This window comes from Thalassophryne amazonica, chromosome 22 (assembly GCF_902500255.1).
Source record: "Thalassophryne amazonica chromosome 22, fThaAma1.1, whole genome shotgun sequence".
Lineage (NCBI taxonomy): Eukaryota > Metazoa > Chordata > Actinopteri > Batrachoidiformes > Batrachoididae > Thalassophryne > Thalassophryne amazonica.
The window spans coordinates 15,945,515-15,971,425 of NC_047124.1; the positions used below are offsets into that span (position 1 = coordinate 15,945,515).

A 25,911-nucleotide genomic window follows, 5' to 3' on the forward strand; every position below is an offset into this window, starting at 1 on the left:
GTTAAGAATCCTAGTATAATATGAGCAAAGCGCCATGCAGCGTCGTGAAGCTCACGCTTATGGTAGATGAAGGCACAAACTGGAAATGGTGCAAAAAAATCTGCCCAGTGGGGAAAAAGCCACAAACTGGACAACACTGTCATAAAAAGCCACAAATCTATGGTAGACGAAGCCGTAAACCGGAAATGACAGTGAGATGCTGAAGAGCTTCGCTTGTTCGTGTCCGTGACATATACATATTAATAATAATAAATACTACCAATAGTAATAATTAAAGGTCATTTTATGAAACGTCATCAGCATTGTAATTTAATTTAAAAAGTTTTTCTATCAACATGTGAACGCAACATGGATGGCTGGTGTATCTTTTTTTTTGTGTGTGTGTGTGTTAACGTGAACGCCCCATTTGGTTGTTGGATGACTTCTTGCCGAGTATCTGTAACATCGCTATCTCCCGCTAGAGGGCGGTGTCCCCCCACAGTGTGGAGCAGCAGCGGCATCATGCGGCAGCAGCTCCTCGGTCAAACAGCAGTGTGGGGAGAAACTCCCGTGTATTTCCTCTGACCCTCCTCTCCTTGGCTTCACTGAGCTCCGCGGAGCTGCAGCTCGCAGTGTTCGGACGCTGTCTGTCTGTGCGTCCCGACGCAGGTGCGCCGCGTGCGGGAAGGCCAGCCGCTTCTTCTCTGCACCGCCGACCTGTCAACTTTACATTTTTAAAAATCCTCTCCTGCGGGTCTCCTGCACGTCGCTGGGAGCTACTCACCCGGTAAGTGATTTCGTTCTGAGGCGCGTGCATTCAGCAGAGAGGTTTGATTGATTGTTGATTGGTATATAAGCAGTCAGGTACGGCAATCATGCAGCTTTATTTCACTTATTAATTAGTGCTTGATCTTCCTCAATCTTTCCCTCTTGGGTTTGACCAAGTACAACAGCGGCTCCAGAGTTTTTTTTTTTTTTTTTTGGTTGGATTTCATGAGAACTTGATTATTTAATGGTAGGAGCAGGATGACAAATTTTATAGTAAATGTACAATTATGCACTTTAAAGTACCTACTACATATTTGTAATTCAATCACAAAACACATAAATCACTGCAATCACGATTCTGACAGGACACACATTCAAATTCGGGAAAAATTGGATATAAAATGGTAGATTGTGACCAAATGTTGAGCTTTCATCCTCTCATCAAATAGTTTCACCAGTTGTTTGATAAGGAATTCAGTTTTTAATAATGCTAGCATTCCAAAGCAAACTGAATAATGCACATAAAAAAAAAAGATGTCATGCTTTCTGGGTGGTGCGAGTCACGGCTGTGCATAAACATTATCTCCTGGATGTTGTGCAAAGCGGTCAGACACTATGGGACTATAGCAGTTCAGTTTATTGAGATATATATAGCAGCACAATGGAAGTAGCGTCCTGACTTTACCCACTCCGGTTTCACACCCAGGCGAGACGGAGGATGGTGGTGAAAGAGTTATTGAAAACAATATAAAGTGAGGTATAAGTGGTAGATTTTAGAGATGCCACAATTAATTGACTGTTGGATTAATGAACAACTATTTTGTCACCTCCTTTGATTTTGGCTTCTTAAATGTGAAGATTTATTGTGTGTGTGTGTGTGTGTGTGTGTGTGTGTATATATATATATATATATATATATATATATATTTATAGCTTACTTCTATCTGTCGGTAAATGTAATATTTTTGGGCTGGGGGAAAAAAAAAGGTATTTGTAGGCGCAGTCTTGGGCTCTGGATAACATTGACATTTTTCATCATTTTTTTGTCTGGACATATGGACCGAACAACTAATCAGCTCATCAAAAAAACAGTCGATCAATTATGACAGCAATCGTTAGTTGCAGCCCTAGTAGATTTCTGCAACAGATATTCTTGTTAAAAGTGCATTTTTATAACTCTGTGTGTTAGACAAAAAAAAAAAACTAAATTTTTTTTGGCGAATGTCTTTATAGCTTCATTTAATAATTACAGCTACTTTAAAAACAAACAGGCAAAAGGAAAATAGTTTTGCTTTCACACCAGTCCTTGAATAAAGTATTTTTAGACTTATATTTGTGCAGGTCTCTGTTGCGCTCACTGTCCACAGCTGGTCTTATTCCAGGCAGCGCACCGGTTCGGGTATGTATTTTGATAATAGGCCTGTGGTTTGCCATCTTTCTATAGTTTGTGGTGCAGCAGGTCTCCTCCCATGGTTTGGAGCTCAGACGGGTGTAATCTCTCAACCACAGCACCCCCACCCAGATTCAGGATTACAAGATAAAAAAGCACAAAACCCAAAATATGCATGTGCCAGTTTGACAGTTTGGAGGGAGTTCGTGCAGAATAGAAGCCTGGAGGTTTGAACAAAACCTGTGGTCTGAAGACAAGAAGTTATTTTTCTTTTGGGTTCATTCAGTGTCATCTTTTTGTTTTTTTTGTTTTGGGTGTGTGCTGTTGTGCAGTAATTGGTACTTTTTTTATTGTGGTCAGTCTAACATGCTGTTTGTCATGAAAATGAGACTTCCAGATGTGTTGTTAAGAGATTTAAAAATGGCAAATATAAAAACTGACCGTGTCAGCAGGAAGACCCGGCTGTTCGTGCTTCTCTCGCTGGTGTTTCCCTGCACCCGCGTGGGAGAGAGTGGAAACTCTGCAGTATGGCACATGTGTTTGCACGTTATAAGTATGCGCCAATAAAATAGAAACGATAGAAGGGTTGGAAAAGGCGGGAAAAAACCTTTACAAAGGTGAATAATGGAGTCAGCAGTGACTGTGAGCTCTTTGTGGATCTCTTGCGATCATCCTTGTACACACACATTTGTAGTAGCCACATTGTGGTGGCAGCCCAGTTATATCCTCTAGCGCCATCTATCTTTGGGGATTTCCAGGTGTTTCCAGGTTAGATTTTCTCTATAACTCCTCAGGCTGGTGCTTGGTTACGTCAAGGTCCCTCTGGTCAAAAATTGGCGGTAAACCTGGAGGCATTTTAATTAGAAGCTAGAAACGCTTCATCTGGCTGCTTTCAGCGCGAGAATGCAGTGGTTCAGTTTTGAGGTGGTTCCATATGTCAGTGCTACGAACCTCGTCTCTAAAGGGTGAGTTCAGCCACCCTGAGAAAAATTAATGTGAGACATTGTTTCAAACATTTTGCTCCATATGTAAAATTCTTGACCTACATGTCACATTTTGCTAGTTCACCACAACAATCCAGAGCGATGCCCAGCTGAGTGCCAACAATCTACCATTTCTCAGTAAACTATCATATCCTTTGATTTGAATGTGTTTATTTTGATCCATTTTTCCAGGGAAATGGAATAATAAGACACAGTTATAACCAATAAAATTGGTAATGGGTGTGTTGGATTTACACTATGTGAATTACCAGTGGCTTGACAGTTTGTAGCTAATATTTAGTGACGCCAAGTGGAGAGTAGTCTCTCCACCCAAAAAGACTTGACCTGGCTCTGCCTCTTCTCTGCACAACATTAACAAGGTAGAGTCAGCATAGACGACGTAACGATCTCCAGAGTCTTAAGCACCTCAGGGCAGGACTCGGCCACCTTTGGTCTGTCTCTCTCAGTGACCTCTGCTTGGCAGAGGTTGTTCCCCCACGTCCTCAAACTCTTCCTTCTCCGCAGAGGACTGGTGAGTATAGGGTTTAGGAGTTCCTCATAGTGTTTCATTGACATCCCAGTAAATATGGAAGAGAACTGAAGATGCCTCCTGCAGATGGACTCTTTCTTTTCTCCAGAACACTAATTCAACATGTGATGACGTCAAACAGCTACAGACAGAAGAAATGTATCAGAAGTAGCTGCAGTTAACAATCCAACATTACAATCGGCATTAATTGTTTTATTCTTATTACAGGATGATTGACAATGTTTTTACTTGCATATTATCAATTAAAAACTGGTTTCATGATGGCTCGTGCTGAGGCAGCAGACGTTGGGCATGCCGTATACGTAACATCTGTTGGTGCAAAAAAAGGGATAATGCTGCTATGTTTGTGCGAGAGAAATAATAGCGTTAGAAACTCCCCATCTGGTAAATTCAGGCAGCGCGAAGTTGGAGGATTTAAACGACTGGAGGCTGAACTCACAACCTGTTTAGTTTGTTCCACCTTTATCTTTACTTATTCACACTTTATCCAACCACGAGTACACACATACTGTCTATATAACGATGAATAAAGTGTGCTTGTCTGCTGCAGTGAGGAATTTGTTCCAGCGGGGATTCAAACCCATGACCCTCTTGAGTACAAGAACATTTCCTCGTTATGCGGCCACGTATGATATGAAAATAAAAGCCTCAGGTTGTGGGTTTGTTCACGAAGACTCTCCTATCCAGCGGTTTGGGTCTGGCGGATCCCAGGATTACTCCAGTATCATGGACATTAGGGGTTCAATTAGATTGTCCTTGCTGTCTGCTTGTTTTTCAGATTACGTCTCTGTGCCGACATTTAGGCTGAATTACTTGTTGAAATAACTTCACGGTGGTTTGTTTTCTTGTTAAACAGTCCCCAGCCTTTTCGGTTGTTGAATCAGGCTGCAGCTCTGTTTTCTTAATGAAAGCACAATTCCATCTTTCTGTTGGCTCCAGTCCACACTCTGCTGCCGTCAGTCTTCCTCCTCACTTTGTTCGACGCTTAATCAAGATAAACACCCGCGTGAAAACGATCAGTTCAGAAGGCCACAGCTCCCAAAAATGTCCCGAAACCACGGTAGCTGTGTTTAGTTTTTACTCAGTTTGTTGGTTGAACTTGGTTTTCCATGTGAGCTGTTCATGTTTCGTCTCTCGTGTGAAGGGCCAGCCGCACTTTTACCTTCAGCTGATTGAATTTTATTTTACGTAAAGTGAATTCTTTCTGATACAGTGGCATTGGTGCAGTATTTTCTGTCCTTGGGCGCTTGGCTTTGAGCGCTGTGTTTCATTTGTTGCATATCTGCCAGACTCTCCACCTCTTAGAGAAGAAAGGAGCTGATGTGATTCGTCAGTCCTGCAGCTTGAATCGGCACCACCTGCTGATACGCTATTATTCCTACCAACAATGCTCTCATTGTATACCAGTCTCTTCTTCACAATGTTCTGTGTGTGGCACTGGCATTACAAAAATTAGACATCTCCAGGGGCGCAGGCAGGATTTTATTGTGTGTGTTGGTGGGGGGGGGCTTTGTTAGGCTTAAGTAGTGGATACTCCAATACTCCAAGGAAAAACATTTGGAAAGCACTGGTTTAGAGATTCTATAGGGAAAATCTTTGGAATATACACTTAACAAAAATATAAACACTTTTGGTTTTGCTCCCATTTTGTATGAGATGAACTCAAAGATCTAAAACTTTTTCCACATACACAATATCACCATTTCCCTCAAATATTGTTCACAAACCAGTCTAAATCTGTGATAGTGAGCACTTCTCCTTTGCTGAGATAATCCATCCCACCTCACAGGTGTGCCATATCAAGATGCTGATTAGACACCACGATTATTGCACAGGTGTGCCTTAGACTGCCCACAATAAAAGGCCACTCTGAAAGGTGCAATTTTGTTTTATTGGGGGGGGGGATACCAGTCAGTATCTGGTGTGACCACTATTTGCCTCATGCAGTGCAACACATCTCCTTCGCATAGAGTTGATCAGGTTGTCAATTGTGGCCTGTGGAATGTTGGTCCACTCCTCTTCAATAGCTGTGCGAAGTTGCTGGATATTGGCAGGAACTGGTATACGCTGTCGTATACGCCGGTCCAGAGCATCCCAAACATGCTCAATGGGTGACATGTCCAGTGAGTATGCCAGCCATGCAAGAACTGGGACATTTTCAGCTTCCAAGAATTGTGTACAGATCCTTACAACATGGGGCCATGCGTTATCCTGCTGCAACATGAGGTGATGTTCTTGGATGTATGGCACAACAATGGGCCTCAGGATCTCGTCACTGTATCTCTGTGCATTCAAAATGCCATCAATAAAATGCACCTGTGTTCTTCGTCCATAACAGACACCTGCCCATACCATAACCCCGCCGGCACCATGGGCCACTCGATCCACAACATTGACATCAGAAAACCACTCACCCACACGACGCCACACAAGCTGTCTGCCATCTGCCCTGAACAGTGTGAACCGGGATTCATCTGTGAAGAGAACACCTCTCCAACGTGCCAAACGCCAGCGAATGTGAGCATTTGCCCACTCAAGTTGGTTACGACGACGAACTGGAGTCAGGTCGAGACCCCGATGAGGACGACGAGCACGCAGATGAGCTTCCCTGAGACGGTTTCTGACAGTTTGTGCAGAAATTCTTTGGTTATGCAAACCGATTGTTTCAGCAGCTGTCCGAGTGGCTGGTCTCAGACGATCTTGGAGGTGAACATGCTGGATGTGGAGGTCCTGGGCTGGTGTGGTTACACGTGGTCTGCGGTTGTGAGGCTAGTTGGATGTACTGCCAAATTCTCTGAAACGCCTTTGGAGACGGCTTATGGTAGAGAAATGAACATTCAATACATGAGCAACAGCTCTGGTTGACATTCCTGCTGTCAGCATGCCAATTGCACGCTCCCTCAAATCTTGCGACATCTGTGGCATTGTGCTGTGTGATAAAACTGCACCTTTCAGAGTGGCCTTTTATTGTGGGCAGTCTAAGGCACACCTGTGCACTAATCATGGTGTCTAATCAGCATCTTGATATGGCACACCTGTGAGGTGGGATGGATTATCTCAGCAAAGGAGAAGTGCTCACTATCACAGATTTAGACTGGTTGTGAACAATATTTGAGGGAAATGGTGATATTATGTATGTGGAAAAAGTTTTAGATCTTTGAGTTCATCTCATACAAAATGGGAGCAAAACCAAAAGTGTTGCGTTTATATTTTTGTTGAGTGTAGTTTGCACTACATGTGTGTGGCTGAAGTGCATGTTGTATCTTGGATCCCATTATTGGTTATGTGTGTCATGGGAACCGAACAGGAGAGGTGAAGGAAATGGCTTCATTTGTTAACGTGAAGGAAATGCATTTGCAGAGCTGAGAAAATGGATTGTGAAACTACTTCAAATTCTTTTTTTCATGCACCTTGGTTTCTCCATTTCTGAATACATTCAGTTACTTGCAAAGCAACATTTTAGATATGTCAAAACACATTCAGTAACATGTGTCCCTCTTTGCTGGTTGGAAATGAGATTTTCAGTTTTTCTTAGATATAAATTCCCGCCTGAACCGTATTTTGTTCATCATTTGCTTGGATCAGCTAACGGCAACTGAAGGCGACACTGGAAGGTCTTAGAAATTTGTTGGAGGAAATACACAAGTCAGTTGATCACAGGTGAAGGGTTAAAGTTAAAGGTCATAATTTACACATTTTCAGTAAAGTCTGGTCTCAACATAAGATTCTCTGCAAATATTTTAGGTATGTAGAATTTTGCATTCAAATGTTTGTTTTTCTTTATACATCCAAAGAAAAATCCCCCCCCCCCCCAAGTATATTTTGTATTTATTTTTGAAATAATTAATCAAATTCCAATCATTTTCAAATGAGAGTGAGAGAACAGCATTACTCAAAGCAGATAAAATTTGATTTTACAGAATATGGCAACTTTCATTTTGGGTGTGGGGGGGAGGGGGTGGAGCTGCTGCAGAAACATGAATCAACCATGTGATAATCATTGGGCAGCATGGTGGATTAGTGGTTAGCACTGTTGCCACACAGCAAGAAGGTCATGGGATCAATTCCCACCTGTGGCCTTTCTGTGTGGAGTTTGCGTGTTCTCCCCATGTTTGCGTGGGTTCCCTCCAGGTGCTCTAGCTTCCTCACACATTCAAAGACATGCAGGTTATATGAATTGGAAACTTTAAAAATTGTCCAGGTTTTTCCCTTGTAAAAGAGATCTCGATCTCAGTGGGACTAACCTGATTAAATAAAGGTTAAATTAACAGTTCAAATTTTTGGTTGGAGCTGGTGGGTGCTGTGGCAATCACATGGCTGCACACTATTTGAGGAGTCTCTTCACCCAAAGCGATCAAATGGATTAATGGGATTATTAACCATCAGGTGACAAGGCAAAACCTCTTAAATCATTCTAAAGTCAGTTTTAAGCAGAAACTCGGCAAAACTCTGTGACTCTTTGAAATGACCGACGCACAGTGAACGCATCAGCTTGCAGCCCATGTAGTCGCGGCACTCTGATCATTTCATCTGTCTTTTATGATGAAATAATGCTGAATTTATGTTGAAATGATTGTTGTACAAAAGCTTCAGATATCTGTCACTGAGATAGATGATGACTGGAGTGCAGTTTTGAGCATAAACGAGGTGATAATCCGTGAACCGCAGCGAATAACGCATGCGCAGTGAAGGCAGGGCGGACCGATTTTTAGGGGGGACCGTTTGGTCAGCGACACTCATTCAGCTATAATGTGACATTTCTGCCAATAGAAGCACAAGGGTGTGCTGAAGGACACTTAGAACTTACTCACCATAATGGAAGAAACATGTGCTGTACACATTTTAAACCATAGACACCTCAGTGGAATATTACTGCAGTAGAAGTACAAATCCTGCATCTGAAACTGTATGGCAACTCAGTCGTTTAAATATGCTGGTATAACTTTAGCCTTTTCTTTGTGTTTTATCAGACACTGGTTCCTCCTTTGGTGAGGGGGAGAAGCGAGATGATAGATGGCTAACCTCACAGCTCTCTGATTGGCTCGCTGAGCTTTGCTGGTCCCAGCTGTTGTCATGGCCAAAAGCCCGGAGGTGAAGCTGGCTGTTTTCGGCAGAGCGGGCGTGGGCAAGTCAGGTAAGCTGCATACAGTATACATACAGTTTCTAAGAAAACTTTGATTCAGTTTTAGGCTTGATAAAGTATTTAAACAGTATTTTAGATAGTAATTATGTAGGTTCTTTCTGTTTGAGTATTAATGATTATTCTGAGGCGTCATGGTTTTTATGTTCTCACCTATATCTGTTTATTGGGTCATTCATTAATGATCATAATTGTTTATTTAATCACTCAAATTAATCACTCAATTTTCAAAAAGAGAAACCATTAAATGTTGGTCTGGTTTCAGAAAAAGCAGACATGAGGATTCCCCGCACACCTACAGATGTCCAAGTTTGTGTGAGATGAGTGTGTGGCTGCAGTTATGTGAGGGACACACGTGCAGCAATGTTTCTGTGCTGGACAAGTCACATTTTTACTGTTTCACATAGTTAGATTTCGACCAATCAGGTAATATGACGCCATGTCAAATGGTAGATGATTCTTGGGAATTGTGTATTGGGACATCACCTAAATTCTGCCAGCTGGTGGCAGCAATGCATTAATGTATAACTGAACAGGTGAAAATCTCATTAGAAGTGTCCAGTAGCATGGTGAAGGTGCCTGCAGAAATGTGAATAAAACAGCTGATTATACAGTTAGCTGCTTACCTTAGCCTAGCTGTCATCCCCCAATACTGCTCTGCACAAGTTGACTGCTGATGAGGGGCTTGTTCTGTCAGACACAGCCCCTCATCGGCATTCCACTTATCACTGCCTAATTACCCGGTCAGCCCGTGATGGTGTTTGCATTCTAAAGCAGTTATAGTAAGTCCTTTGGCTTCTCTCTCCTGGGGTCAGCAGAGCACATCTGAGGAGGATCTGCATGTTGATTTAGCACAAGTTTTACACTGGATGCCCTTCTTGACGCAACTCTACATTACTTTCAGAATGGGCAGGGGTGGCCTTGAACCGGGCACCTTCTGCACTGAAAACAAACGCACTAACTGCTTGGGCACCACGCTGTGCATTCTAAGACAGTAATGCGCCGATTAATTTGTACATACACTTTTCATAGTTTGTGTCTATGTTTTTGCTTCCTTTGTGCTGCCAGCATGTGCGATAACCTCTGCATCCCTCCACCACTGCCACTGTTTTTGCACTTGCCAACATTGTTTGTTTGTATAGTTGACATTGCAGCAGGTGGTTGCGTCTTGTCTGGATCAAACGCCTTCACTCCCACATAGAAGTCTGTGGAGTCCTTATTGTTTAGTTTCAGCATTCCTTCATATGCTATATAGTAGCTTGGTCTGAGCTTGCGTTCCGCCTGTTTTGACCACTAGCTCACACAGTAACGCACAACATATGTTCCCTGCCGACAAGACCGATCTCTGTGAAGCAATCAGCTGTTAAACAACAGGACTCAGGACCGCTTACATGTTGAAGACCATTAAAATACCTTTGGAGGTTAACTCAAGTGCTGTCCCGAACAGTATAATAACTCAAGAGTTCATAACCTTCAGCATAGAGCAGCGCAGTTATAAAGAATGTCAGCCACTGTTGAGATGAGAAGAGGAAGGCCAAAGAGGAGTTTTATGGTTGCGGTGAGGGAGGACATGCAGGTGGTTGGTGGGACAGAGGATCATGCAGGGGACAGGGCGAGATGGAAAGAAGATGGTGAAAGATTTTGTCAGACTCATCCTTACAGTTTGCATTTTTCCATTTTCTGAAAAACATGTTGCAGTCGTATAGGCTGGGAGGAGTTTGCTTTTGATTTTTATCGCAATTGTGCACCCGTGCAACCTCTGTGCAGCTGATGGATGGAGGAAAAATCTGGAGGATAATAGCATGAGAGTCAGAATGTATCTGAATCATCTTGTGTGAAACAGTGAAATGTCCTGAAGAGTCCTGAATGCCTAAAAATATGTCTACATTGAAATGGGAGTTCCAAAGATGACATATTCCTGTATCTTCAGATCTGATCAGGCTCCTGTTGAGTGAAGCAGTGCATCCTTTTTAGTTCACCTGGACTGAAGGTCCGGTGGGCTTATGTTGTGTGTACGCATTTTCTTCTCTGAAACTGCTGGACCAATGAAGCTGAAACTTTGTGTGCATGTTCCTATCCATGGGAACACCAGTGTTTGTTTCAGGTGTTCCAATCCGATTTGAAATACGGACGCCGTGGTGACCATCTTTCTTTCTTTCTTTGGTGGCCAAATCTCATATATAACCATTTGTCAGCCATTTATGCAGCAATTGAAGTGAACTGTGCTACATGAGTAGCAATCAACAAGCCTAAAAACATATCATGTTTTGCAACATTTTCAATTTTGTCCTTGATATGACCCCTGGACTGTGATCAAGCCCACTTTTCCAGTTGTCAATTTAAGCATCTTTTTCTCAGAAACCACTGAACCAATAAAGCTGAAACGTGGCGTGCATGTTCCTACCCACGAGGACACCAAAGTTTGTTTGAGGCATTCCAGTCTGATTTCAAATATGGCTGCCATGGTGGCCATATTGAAAATGCCATCTAGATCCATTGGTCAGCAGTTTTTAAAGATATTGAGCTGAAAGTTGGTACAAGGTAGCTAGTAGGTAACTCCAAAATGTATCCAGTGGTTTTTATTTTTATTTATTTTTTGCCTTGTTATAACCTTTGGAGTTTGGCCATGCCCACTTTTCTAGCTGAAACCATGATGTCTTGTATCATTCAGGTGAGCTATAGTGCCTGTGGCACTCTTTTTTTGTTGTTGTTTTGGTGGGTACTTTATTTTTATTTATGCAGCCCTATAGTTGGCTGATTCTGTTCACCACAATGTCTCCTTTTGCTCTTTATTATACACAGGATGGCAGCTATTGTCACATCTGAAACTGCGTGTAGCCGCGGTGATCTCTTCAACAATAGACGGCTCTCATCCACACAACAATTTTGTTGAAACCCACAGATACTAATTATGGCGTTGGCTCATATGTGGACTCTAGCCACCAATTACACATGCACAATATGGTAGAGAGCAGTGAGGATGGGAATCCAGACCCATTTCCACATTAAAGCAGTTTAGAGTGCACAAGCCCCTTTCACATCACAGTCCTTTTTCTGGTACTTTGAACTCTTTTGAGGATTGCATGTAGTTTTCTTGCTTTCACATCAGAAATACTGGTACCAAACAGGGAGACTGAGCTTTTGTTTTTAATTAAAAAAAAAATTTTTTTTAATTCTTCACCAGCTGATGTGCCCTTGACGGGGACTGTAGAAATACACTCCATCTGTAATTGTGCCTGTACGTCACATTTAATGTTATCTCTATAACCATATGGTCAAAAGTTGTGAAATTTGGTGCACCTATTGGGGACAGTCCTGTCATTATTTTCACCAAGTTTCATCTTTGCACCACCAATTGTTCAGATTTGGAGTTTATGTGTGTAAGTTTTGATCTACAGTAGAACAAGCTACAACGAGACACTTGAGAAACTTTAATGTGTCGCTGTTGTTTCTGTCTTGGCTTGGCCCAGGTGCTCTGGTGTTAATACGACACCACTGAGGCTTGTTTATTTTTTTAATTTTTGCTGTTGTTTTTTTTTTTTATGGAGCACTTCAGTGTAATTGGACACCCAGAAGCTGTTTTCGTATCCGGCTGGGTGGATAAAATGTTTTTCTTAATGAGCAGTAGCAGACCTGCTGGGTATCTCGGCATCATTGGGGGTTCGCCAGGCCGTTGGCGATGGCTTGACCCAGCCTCCTGCAGTGCAGTCAGCACAAATAAAGAGCAGTGTGTTGACTCAGTGTGTTGTCATTTCTGTAGCCTGAGCAAGCACACATATATAAATACACAGTGAGTTTAATCATATCAAATGAGCCACTTGCAAAGGCTTTTAGTTGTTTAATCGATCAAACTCTTTCTGACAAGTCACTTTCTATCACATTAAATCACTATTGCCACATCAAGAAATATTTTGTTTTATATGAATAAAATGTGATTGTGGTGAAGGCACTGGTGTCTTTTGGAAGACAGAATTATTATTTTTTTCTTTCCTTGGGAACTCGGCTTTACGGTGTGTGAAGAGCTGGCCCATAAAACATCTCCTCTTGCCGTTTCTCAAACATCGCGACTGCCCTCCTCCTGTCCTCCCCTCAGCCAGAAAGAAGAACAATAACAGATGAGTGGGCGTGCATGTGTCTGTCTCAGAAATACTGCTGTTTACTACTGGCAACGCCTGAGCCAGACCGTAACTCAGCCGAATGTAAGTGTCACTCTGCAGCGCAGTGCAAATAGTCATTCAGAGTGCAGACCAGAGAGACGAGGCCCCCCTCCCCAATCCTTCTGAAGTTAGGCAACATTTTATGCATTGATAATTACTGCTGTAGCTCTGTGCTTGTAAAAAATTACCTATCAATCAAACGGTGCAGAACACTGAAAACTACATTCTTCTTGTTTTCATGAGTTAAATTTAAATGACTGGAAATGCATCATTCAGTTCCAGGTGAATTTGCTGTGGTTTGCTGTCCTGCATTAAGCACCTTACTGGATGTATCTTGTTTTTATTTTTTATTTCAAGTTTAAATCAAAATCAAATCAAATCAATTTTATTTATATAGCGCCAAATCACAACAAACAGTTGCCCCAAGGCGCTTTATATTGTAAGGCAAAAGCCATACAATAATGGCTTTTGCCTTACAATATGGTGTTTAGGCATAGGCCTGGGTGTTTAGGCATGTTAATAAAGAAATCACCCAAATTTCTAAACGGTGGAGAATCTCAACTCCAGGTCTGGGATCGGATCCAGCTGTTCCTGGCGACTAAGAGCATTTTCACAGCTGTAGCTGCCTTGTTTGGTTCCAGACAAAGGACCAAAATGTAAGTGTTGTTGTTTCTCTTGGATCTCTTTGCTTTCACACTGAAATATTTTTAAGCAGAGCAAATGTGACCACACTGTCTTTTCTCATTGGTCAGAAGTGTTTGTGTATGTTATGATGATGTTACAGTTTTACATCATAGTGGTAACTTCAGGAAAACGTGGTAAACTGACCGACTAATATATAGGTTAGTTTGTTATATATTGATTTGATTTAGTTATTTTTTGCAAATATGAAGGCTTTTATTTTATCGAATAAACAATGCATTAAAATACTTTAGCTGTTGGAAGTAGTGTCATGACTTAGTTTGTCCAGTAGAGGGTGCTCCAGTGGCATTGTTTACAATGCCGTAAAGGGTGGCTGGGACCCCATCACCCCTTTGTCACATTAGCTACAAGAGACAGAGGCAAAGCAACCAGCTGCCAGTTATTTTCAGTCAGAGTAAACACTTTAAAGAGACAAGTTGTCACTATGCCTCCAGCTAGCTGAGAGATGTAACACAGAGACTGCCAATCTGAGTGAAGGCAGTGTGACGCATGTTGGTTGGTTGCTTGAATAAAATAATCCAAGATGGCAGAATACACTCACAGAGAGCAGTATTTCTGTATAAATAATTTGCTTGCCATATTTTTGTCTTACATTTTGTAAAAGTTAATTAATTAATTAATTAATTAATACTAGTCACTCTTCATATCTTTGTGGGTGCAGGCCCTCGTCTGGAGGCAGCCATGTTGCACCACCGTGTTGTTGCAGTATAGTCCAGTCAAAATAAGGTTTGACCCGGACAAAATTGCAATAGAATTTATTTCACTTCCATGTATTTCTTTTAGTGCCTCATATCAACATACTAAAAGTTCATGAAAATCCGAGTGGTGGAAAGGCACCTAATTTGCATATTTCAAAATGGCCACTAAGTACATCTAACTTTACTTCTAGGCCACATAGAGACATGATCTTGGTGTCTATAAAAATATTTTCAGGTATGGGGAATCCAATGGTGATTTAAAATTCCTTCCAAATGGCAGCCATCTTGGCTTTTCAGTGTGGCTGCCACTTTTACTATTATTATATACCAGTTTTCCCTATGATCAAACTTCATAGTGGATCACATAATGACATGATCTTACACTCATGCCAGTAAGTTAAGCATATTTTCGTGGGGTAAAATAATGCCCCTGTTTGAGGGTTTGTGGCATGTTCTACTTCAAAATATTGACCAAATTCAAAACTACACATGGTTACTTCTGTTGATAAACTTGTCTGAAAGTACATAATATTTACTATCCTACTAGCACAACATAGCCACATTGGATTTTTAGAATTTTTTATCACAAAATTATCAGTTAACTTTCAAAGAAAAATATATAATAATAAAATACACTGCAATTATTAAATTATTAGTTGAAACTAGCATGTAACGTATTGAGAATAATACATACATGTCATTTTAAACATATGTTGATTGATACATTTTCTAGATACACTTTAATGCATTCACATAGATCTATCAATTGCAATAATCTAGCATAAGTAGCTACATGTTCTTATACTGGTATTGGTTTGCAAAAATAATAATAACATATAAAATGATCTGTTATACATGTATTAGTGCCCCTGGTTTCACCAGTTCTAGTCATCAGTAGCAAGATCTGGAGTTTGTCCATTACTGCAGCTCTCTCCCTTACACACGCCACAAGCCAGATTACACTCTATGCCATACTTTCGGCAGCTACATATAGTGCCAGTGCAGTCCCCATTGCACTTGCACCTAACCACATCCAGCAGTTCTTCAGGAGCAGGGGCCATGTCAGTCATTTTTGGCATAAACTGTCCATCAACCTTTTGCCATCCCCAATTCTGAGCTTGAATGCTGGTGTTTCCATTCCTGAACCTGATGATATACCCTAAAGCTGTGATACTTCAAAGCAGAGGCAGTTGGTGGAAGACTTTGTGGGTGCACAAACACGCTGCTGGTAGCCACTTTCTAATAGAATCTTTCTTGTCGAAGATCATTTATACTGGTATCTCTTTCCTTCCCACCATACAGTTAGACAAGCTGTTTACTAAAAGCAGCACTATAGACTAAAACTAATCTAGTTTCTAATATATGTGCATACCATAATATTTACATTAGGGTGGTTCAAAAAAATAAAAGTTGGAAATTCATTACTCTCACCCCTTCATTTTATGATGCTTTGGGAAAAAAGAAAGCCTGCCAAATATTTTTGTCATACATTAATATTTAGAGGTAGCACATCATAGCTGAAGGTTGTAAATATATCAATTATCGCTGCCCGAGTGCCCGTGCAATAGGTTATCCATTATCCAGTATCTAATCACATCACTTATAAAGAGGATAGAAGTTAACCACCTGAGTGTAACTAAAGTATAATTTTGTATTCAATTTAAAACTATACCTGGGTTTAAATATTTCTCACAAACAACATACTTTCAAAAATGTTATTTTAGGCTACAAGCTGAAAATTTTGCTTCAATTCACAGCTTCTTTTCTTTCAGATCTTTGGTGATGGTGAATCTAACATGAGATAAATGTAAAAAGAGACACTTGCTGACTTAACATGCTTAACCATTAACTGGAAACTTCAGTAAAACATGTCAGCTACTAGAAGTAGAACATTTGTATACCTTATTGGTTCCACCGACTGAAATAAAGGGAAACAAATTGCCCTCAAATGGGCAAATACTCAAGGTATTTTTCTTCAAACACACTGATTTGAAGAAAACTGTCCATGATGCTGCTGTGACCTCTATAGACATGGCAATTCCTTTTTGGGAGAGAGCTAGAATCCCACTGAGGGCAAAGCAGCATCTGATCACAAAGTTAGAAAAGGTGTTCGGAAAATGGAAAACATTGAAAAAGACCAAGAATCGCAATACAGACAAGCAGAAGAAAGATGAAACAGTGTTTTGTGAATCTTTGGAGGACTTGTTTGACATGGCACATCAGGATGTCCTAACAGTGATAAAGTTTGAAGATGACAGACAGTTCCTACTTGCTCAGCGAGAGAAAGGTAGAGGATGCATGACAGGCATAGATAAAATACAAACTGCCAAAGAACAAAGAGCAGAAAAAAGGAAAGCTGCAGAAGCAAAATACAAAGAGAAACTGGAGGAGCCTGGACCATCTAATGTCTCACTACCTGACACTGTCTCCAGCCAGAGTGAAGAGAACACAAAGTCCAGATGAAGAATTTGTTATGCCAGTGCCACAAAAAGCCAGTAAAAGCTGTTGTAACACCAGGACTTGCAGCAGCATTGGATAGGACCAAAACAACAGACAGAAGTGCCACCTATATTCTGACTGAAACGGCAGCAAGTCTTGGTCATGATGCAAGCAACTTAAATATCATTATCATGTAAAGGATGTTCTCTTATGTTACACAGCTGTATAATTGGTTCTTGTGCTGATTCATACATTTTTGAATATTACGTACTGCAAGGCATAAAGAATATTATTGTTTGGAGCTATATCAAAATATATGTGGAAATATATAAAGCATAGACTTATTTAAATTTATCAATAATGAAACCGTATTTCATCAATAAAATGAAAATGCAATGTTTGATTGTTACAAAATCTTCGCTACCCCAGTATGTAGGTATTGTAGGAGCATGATACATGTACGAGAAGAACTGCATCTCACAATTCATGTTTTAGTGTTAACTATTTTATGGGATATGAAAAGATTTGATTTTCCAATGTATTGCCATAATTTCTGTCCTGACATATCAATATTAAACTGACAGAAATAATTTGGAAATATCTGGAAATGACCATACTATATGACAAAGTTATTGCGAGCAAAATCTTTAAGGACTGTGTGCTACCAGTAAAAATTATTAGAGTTTTATGAAATTGTACATGATGTGTTTTTATGTTAGGTACAACAAATTTAGAGGGTGAGACTTGAAGTTTTTTGAAATTTTTTTTTTGACCATTTTTATGGACCACCCTAATTTACATGCATAATTAAAATGTGAAACAGAATGAAGCAGTATATTTGAGTAAACATGCTACTTACATAATCATGCAGAATTTTCTAGTGCAGATCTCCAGACCTCTGTATGTTTAGGAAGACCTTTGGATGGACCTTTTTCTAAAATTTAAAAGGAATGAAGAATTACTTTTGGTAACACAGCTCAAAGCATTAGACAGGTCTATTAGCAGAACTTAGTAAGGCCATGAAAAAATAATATTTTGTTTTTGGTCAGGGCATCTCAAGATAAGTGATGATGTGATGAGGGTAGGTGTGGAGTCATGGGTGGCCTGACATATTATTAGACCTCATTAGTATTATTTAGACATGAAAATATATTTTTATTTATCCATACTCCGTGTGTTAACCTTGTGAGAAGAGGCAAAAACTTTTCATGGCCTAAGAAATGTTAGTTATACCAGTACATTAGGGATTTTACTATTTGTGCAACACAGCACTACTGTTTGAACAACAACAAATCTAATAAATTTTAGCATCTGCATTTGGTCCCATAACTTTACCTTGAATACAGCTAATCAGTTTTTCTACATACCTAAAACTCAGACTTTAACATCAGGATTATGTCTCTATCTGGCCTAAAATGAGGTTAAATGAGAAAAAAAAAAAAGGCTATTTTGGCAGCCATTTCAAAAATCCAAGATGGCTGCCATCAAGAATGCATTTTGGTCATCACCATTGCATTCCCTATACCTCAAAATATGGGTATAGACACCAATATCATGTTTCTATGTGGCCTAAAAGTAAAGTTAGAGGACCAAATAGGGGTTCTTGCGGCCATTTTGAAATAAATATGCAAATTAGGCACCTTTCCACCACTTGGATTTTCGTGAACTTTTAGTATGTCAACAAGGACATATTCCTAAGTATGTTACAACAGAAATAATTTCTATTGCAATTTTGTCCAGGTCCAGCCCCAAAATGGCTTAGATTGACTGGACTAGTAGCTCTAAAGAGACGCATTTAGTCCACGTTTCACATTTCGCAGTGTGGTTGAAAGTCTGAATACAACCCCTGGCAAAAATTATGGAATCACTGGCCTCGGAGGATGTTCATTCAGTTGTTTAATTTTGTAGAAAAAAAAGCAGATCACAGACATGACACAAAACTAAAGTCATTTCAAATGGACACTTTCTGGCTTTAAGAAACACTATAAGAAATCAGGGAAAAAAAATTGTGGCAGTCAGGAAAGGTTAATTTTTTAGACCAAGCAGAGGGAAAAAAAAAATATGGAATCACTCAATTCTGAGGAAAAAATTATGGAATCATGAAAAACAAAAGAACGCTCCAACATATCACTAGTATTTTGTTGCACCACCTTTGGCTTTTATAACAGCTTGCAGTCTCTGAGGCATGGACTTAATGAGTGACAAACAGTACTCTTCATCAATCTGGCTCCAACTTTCTCTGATTGCTGTTGCCAGATCAGCTTTGCAGGTTGGAGCCTTGTCATGGACCATTTTCTTCAACTTCCACCAAAGATTTTCAATTGGATTAAGATCTGGACTATTTGCAGGCCATGACATTGACCCTATGTGTCTTTTTGCAAGGAATGTTTTCACAGTTTTTGCTCTATGGCAAGATGCATTATCATCTTGAAAATGATTTCATCATCCCCAAACATCCTTTCAATTGATGGGATAAGAAAAGTGTCCAAAATATCAACGTAAACTTGTGCATTTATTGATGATGTAATGACAGCCATCTCCCCAGTGCCTTTACCTGACATGCAGCCCCATATCATCAATGACTGTGGAAATTTACATGTTCTCTTCAGGCCATCATCTTTATAAATCTCATTGGAACGGCACCAAACAAAAGTTCCAGCATCATCACCTTGCCCAATGCAGATTCGAGATTCATCACTGAATATGACTTTCATCCAGTCATCCACAGTCCACGATTGCTTTTCCTTAGCCCATTGTAACCTTGTTTTTTTCTGTTTAGGTGTTAATGATGGCTTTCGTTTAGCTTTTCTGTATGTAAATCCCATTTCCTTTAGGTGGTTTCTTACAGTTCGGTCACAGACGTTGACTCCAGTTTCCTCCCATTCGTTCCTCATTTGTTTTGTTGTGCATTTTCGATTTTTGAGACATATTGCTTTAAGTTTTCTGTCTTGACGCTTTGATGTCTTCCTTGGTCTACCAGTATGTTTGCCTTTAACAACCTTCCAATGTTGTTTGTATTTGGTCCAGAGTTTAGACACAGCTGACTGTGAACAACCAACATCTTTTGCAACATTGCGTGATGATTTACCCTCTTTTAAGAGTTTGATAATCCTCTCCTTTGTTTCAATTGACATCTCTCGTGTTGGAGCCATGATTCATGTCAGTCCACTTGGTGCAACAGCTCTCCAAGGTGTGATCACTCCTTTTTAGATGCAGACTAACGAGCAGATCTGATTTGATACAGGTGTTAGTTTTGGGGATGAAAATTTACAGGGTGATTCCATAATTTATTCCTCAGAATTGAGTGATTCCATATTTTTTTTTCCCTCTGCTTGGTCTAAAAAAGTAACCTTTCCTGACTGCCACAATTTTTTTTTCCCTGATTTCTTATAGTGTTTCTTAAAGCCAGAAAGTGTCCATTTGAAATGACTTTAGTTTTGTGTCATGTCTGTGATCTGCTTTTTTTCTACAAAATTAAACAACTGAATGAACATCCTCCGAGGCCGGTGATTCCATAATTTTTGCCAGGGGTTGTAAAAAAGAAGTTAATTCAGTGGTTGCTCCTGCATACGAGGGCTGTCAATAAAGTAACGGTCCTTTTTATTTTTTTCAAAAACTATATGGATTTCATTCATATGTTTTTACGTCAGACATGCTTGAACCCTCGTGCGCATGCGTGAGTTTTTCCACGCCTGTCGGTGACGTCATTCACCTGTGAGCACTCCTTGTGGGAGGAGTCGTCCAGCCCCTCGTCGGAATTCCTTTGTCTGAGAAGTTGCTGAGAGACTGGCGCTTTGTTTGATCAAAATTTTTTCTAAACCTGTGAGACACATCGAAGTGGACATGGTTCGAAAAATTAAGCTGGTTTTCAGTGAAAATTTTAACGGCTGATGAGAGATTTTGAGGTTTATGGACTTTATGGACTTCCCACGGTGCGAGACGTCGCTCAGCGCTCTCAGGTGGCGTCATCAGCCTGTTCAAGCTGAAAACCTCCACATTTCAGGCTCTATTGATCCAGGACGCCGTGAGAGAACAGAGAAGTTTCAGAAGAAGTCGGTTTCAGCATTTTATCCGGATATTCCACTGTTAAAGGAGATTTTTTTAATGAAAGACGTGCGGACGGGTCCGCGCGTCGGCTCGCAGCCGACGCAACGCTCCGCCACAGGAAAAACACCTCTGTTGAAAGCCTTAAGGACAAGTTGGAACATGTCCTGCTGTTAAACAATTTCTCTCACTCCACTGAAAGCCACCAAAAGCCGCCTGGATTTTACAAATGGTTATCAACACGGAGGTGTTTTTCCTGTGCCGCCGCACCGCGTCGGCTGCGTCCCGACGCGCGGACCAGTCCGCACGTCTTTCATTAAAAAAATCTCCTTTAACAGTGGAATATCTGGATAAAATGCTGAAACCGACTTCTTCTGAAACTTCTCTGTTCTCTCACGACGTCCTGGATCAATAGAGCCTGAAATGTGGAGGTTTTCAGCTTGAACAGGCTGACGACGGCGGCTGAGAGCGCAGTGCGACGTCTCGCACCGTGGGAAGTCCTTAAAGCGACAGAATCACCTCAAAATCTCTCATCAGCCGTTAAAATTTTCACTGAAAACCAGCTTAATTTTTCGAACTGTGTCCACTTCGATGTGTTTCACAGGTTTAGAAAAAATTTTGATCAAACAAAGCGCCAGTATCTCAGCAACTTCTCAGACAAAGGAATTCCGACGAGGGGCTGGACGACTCCTCCCACAAGGAGTGCTCACAGGCGAATGACGTCACCGACAGGCGTGGAAAAACTCACGCATGCGCACGAGGGTTCAAGCATGTCTGACGTAAAAACATATGAATGAAATCCATATAGTTTTTGAAAAAAATAAAAAGGACCGTTGCTTTATTGACAGACCTCGTACACTGTCTACTGTTTGCTACTGAAGGCCAACAAGTTAAAGAGGCAAAGGAGCATGAATCCACATCGCCAAAAAAAAAACAAACAAAAAAAAAACAAAGCAGAAACATGAAGGGAAACAAAATCATGATCGGCAACAGCATAATACAATCTGAAACCCCTCCTCCAGATGGCCCTAAATCCTACACATTGTCCTTGAACTATAGAGCAGAAATACCTATCAATGAAGTGCTTAATTGGAAATGTTAAACAACTTATTGCAGCACCTGTTAGAGGAAACAAAAGTCCCAGGGACACATGACATGAGGTTTTCTGTACATAGCCTGTGTCTTGCCTCTTCACCACAGAGTAATTAACAGGATACAGAGGCAGACATTCATTTCACTTTGGTTTCCAAGCACAGCTTTGGCCTTTGACACTCGAGAGAGCCCACAGCTGTGGAGCTGGCCCCGTTGTTTGACTTCCCTATTTACATTCTGTGTGTCAAATACAGTACGCTGCAGCACAAGTGCTCTAATCAGCGTATCAGAGGTGGATTTGACTCTGAGATAAGAGATCTGAAAAGGTTCGTAAGTGGCTTTTGGAGGTCCTGGAGTGATTTGAGTGTTCCAAAGAAGGGTGTGTTTTTTAGTGCTGAAAAGATCTTTTATGCAGCTGTGTGTATCTGTAAAGCTTTAACACACTTTAAGGATTTAATCTTTGAAGCTGCATTAGTGAGCTGACTTAAAAGGCGAAAAGTCAAGTGGATGCTGGCAGCTACATAACTGAGGTCATAAGTGTGGATGGTGTGTAAAGACTCTTAAGGCATTAATAGTTCTGTGTAGGTTCAATGAAAGCTGGTGTACCCTACAGGATAGATCAGGTATTATTAATAATGGTGTAATATGTTCCATCTCATTCTGTTTGGACAGTGATGGGATGTTTGATTAATCAGTAACTTAAAAATTGCACATTATCTGACTTAAACCAGCACTGTCCTTTGTGCTGAACCACGGGAGCATTTTGGGCTGATTGCTAGTTGTAAATTTAAGTTTCCTATTAAGAATATTAGAGGAAGCTAACATTAGAGTCTGAAAGAGACACTGGAATGTGGTTTTTATAATATAAAAATATAACGCAATGCTAAAATACCCTCTGCTGTATGAGCAGAAAAATAGGAAACAGAATGTGACCCTTTGACCTCTTAAAATAGGTCATGGTGTCCATCTTTGAACTTGTCCAAGGTCTTTGTTCCAAAAATGCTCCTTGTGAATTTGAAGACTCTAGCAGTAATAGAATTGGAGTTATGCTGAGTGTGGAAAGAATGTGACTTTTTGACTCCTTAGAATAGGTCAAGCTTAGCCACCTTTGAACTTGTTCAAGTTCTGTGTCCCAAGAATGCTCCCTGTGAATTTGATTCCACTGGCAGCAATAGGAATGGAGTTACGCTGAGCATAGATGGACGGATGCAAAGTCTTTGCAATACTTGATAGCCATATTTTGGCCATGGGTAAAAAAGGTGTTTTTTGTGCTTTATGATGAATTATAGCTGTGTTTTAAAGCTACAGTGAATATGATTTGGGGTGTTTATCTGAAATAATGGAATATACCACAGTAAGTTGATGCCTTTTCATAATCTTAGAATGAGCCCTTCATATCTACAAGGGAGTGGCCCCCAAATTCACTTAAACCCTAAACAGTCACACACACCCAAAAGACAACAGAGGTTTCAGAGTCATTCCATCCAATCAGTTTGATCCGTTTTTGGGTTGTGCTGTTGGGTATGCCTTATTTTTTTTATAGTGAGAAAAACGCTTTGGTAGATTCTTCACAAATTCACTGCAGAATGTGTTTTATGTCATTTAGGCAGTGACGTGAAAGAAATGTAACAGGATGAGTGTGGTGGAAATCTGCTCCAATAAGTGTGAAATAAATTAGATTTGTGTTATAACTCATTCAAGACGAGTGTAATATGTCACACTGGCGTACAGAAGGAAACACGCCCTTTTGGGCTACATTTATTTTAGCTTTAGGGAATTCACAAATAGATTTTGGCGGTGTGTGCATTCGTGGTTGAAATGATTTTTAGACAAAGGAAGACAGAATGCATGAGGGCATCTGTTTGAACATCAGTTCCTTTTTAATTTGTCATAGTAGGCAACATATATATTTTTGTCATGATATGGATAATTTACTCAATAAATTCCCAAACAATTAAAAAAATGGGTGCAGGGGTGTAAAAATGTGGCAATGTTAATGAGGCTACATATGTGCCATTGTCACCTTTAAAAGTCTGCTGTCCATGGTGCTGAAGAGATCAGCTGCATAGTGTATTAAAACAACTTGACATGACTGTGAGTCAACAAATCCAGTAGGCTAAAGTGTGAGTGTGTGGATGTGTGTAGGCCAGCGACACGTGGTGATGTAGGTCTCATCATGTTATTCAACATATTATGTTGAATAACATGTAATTTCAGTCAAAAGAACAAAATCGTGTGAATGTGTCCACCTTGTTGAAAGGCAGTTTATTTATTTATTTTTGTTTTAGTGCTTAATATCACTAAATAATTACTGGTTTTCAGAGGTGTATGGCAGGAGAACATGTGATGAATGATTGAGCAAACTGCACGTGTCATTTTCGGCAGCATTCATGCACGCGCTGAAGAGGATGCGGCACGTTTCGTGTGGCGTGCAGACTCGATGAGGCACTTTATTAGTGAAGCCATCACTAGATCTGTCAGAGAAGCTTGGCTCCCTCTAAGTGCTCGCGCTCTTCTCGTTTATCTCCATCTTCCTCACCGTCCTCCTCTGCTGTAGGCAAACTGCAGTCTGGAGCTTCTTCTTGTCGTATCATAAATTGTTTCTGCTTTTCACCTTTCCTGTTTGTGCTCGCTGAAGGCATGTCGGTCTGAATTCACCTCTCGAAGAATATATTTCCTCACATAGTGATTAATCCTGCACAGAGATTCACCATAAAAGGGGAAGTGATTGCTTCACAGGAAGGTGGGCTACATTGGTGGTCGTGGTTATTTTTTTTTTCCCCCCTCTTAAAGTATTTTTAGAGCACACCTCCGACTTTCCTCAGCCTCCACACGCGGTATTGTCCGCTCTCTGAGTGCTTTAACTGCAGCTGCTGTCCTCGGCTGGCGTGACTCATCAGCGCCTGCTTTTTAACAACTCTGTGGAGATTACCAGAGCCTCTAAAATTGCTTGCTGGATCCATTAAACTTGTTACTTCTACTTGTGAAGGTGCATTATTGGCACAGGTTCCTCTTAATCTTTAATATTCATGGCTATTTTTTATGGCACCACTCTGTCCCTGTTTAATTTTTTTCCAAGTGTAGCTTAGCTAATATTTGCTCCTTTCCTGTTAGTTGCTTTTTAAACTTTAATGATTATTATTTATTCATTCACCAGTGTCTTCTGGACAATTTAGAAGGTAATGGCTCTGTTTCAACAATGTGAATTCTGCAACAAAGTGTTGGATCAAACATTTAAAATTGTTGTGCCAGTCATAGTGCAGCAGATAGGTGAAATAATTGTGCATTTTGTGGCTAAAGCATGAAATTTGGTGCACATATTCTAAATTAACTAATACTTATTTTCAGATGTGGCAGTATCCTGGAGCTGACCTCCCATGACCTACAGGGGTCTATGAAGAATTACACAGGGGTCAAATTTTAAAAAATATTCCAATCATATTGAAAGTCATATTATTTGTCTGATCATAATGATTCCAAAAATGTATTGTTTAAACTATCCTTGACTAATTGTTGTGGAGTTACAAGGTAAAAACAGCAAAAACGATGACAAAGGTCAATTTCAGTTTGTACAGGGGTCAACAGTTAAAGATCCTTCAGTTTTGGTAAAAAGTGATACAAATTATTGGTTGAGCTAATATGATTAATAAATGGAATAGTTTTGTCTGTGTTGAATGCTTTGTCTGCAAAGTAAAGGTCAAACAAGGTCATTGTCCATTGGATTCTGACATGTGACATGTTACCCTGTAACATGATAACTAAGTATAACAGATGGTGCAAAGTATTCCTTTTAAAAACTCTGTTAACCAATACTTTGCATCACCTTTTACAAAAGTTGGAACAACTTTATCGTTTGACCCCTTACAAAAACCTCTTACAGTAGTGCCATTTTTCTAGACTATATATCACATTGGATTATGAGTATTATTTTGCAGAACAGACCATGCAGGAAATGCTTTGTGTTGAAAA

General features: G+C 40.3%; 1 protein-coding gene and 1 long non-coding RNA gene across 2 annotated transcripts in view; one reads left to right on the plus strand and one right to left on the minus strand.

Moving 5' to 3' along the window:
* Nucleotides 1–428: 428 nt before the first annotated feature.
* Nucleotides 429–5,437, minus strand: LOC117503968. The gene is made up of 3 exons (XR_004558702.1): nucleotides 5,424–5,437; nucleotides 3,466–3,475; nucleotides 429–622 (listed from the first exon to the last, which is right to left on the minus strand). It is a non-coding gene; the product is annotated as an uncharacterized LOC117503968 (long non-coding RNA).
* The window catches only part of LOC117503966 (ras-related and estrogen-regulated growth inhibitor-like), a 58,038-nt gene continuing 32,624 nt past the window's right edge, over nucleotides 498–25,911 (plus strand). Inside the window, 3 exon segments of the mRNA XM_034163292.1 lie at nucleotides 498–628; nucleotides 673–766; nucleotides 8,641–8,804. Of these exon segments, the coding sequence (XP_034019183.1) occupies nucleotides 8,744–8,804 (61 nt within the window). The 5' untranslated portion in view covers nucleotides 498–628; nucleotides 673–766; nucleotides 8,641–8,743.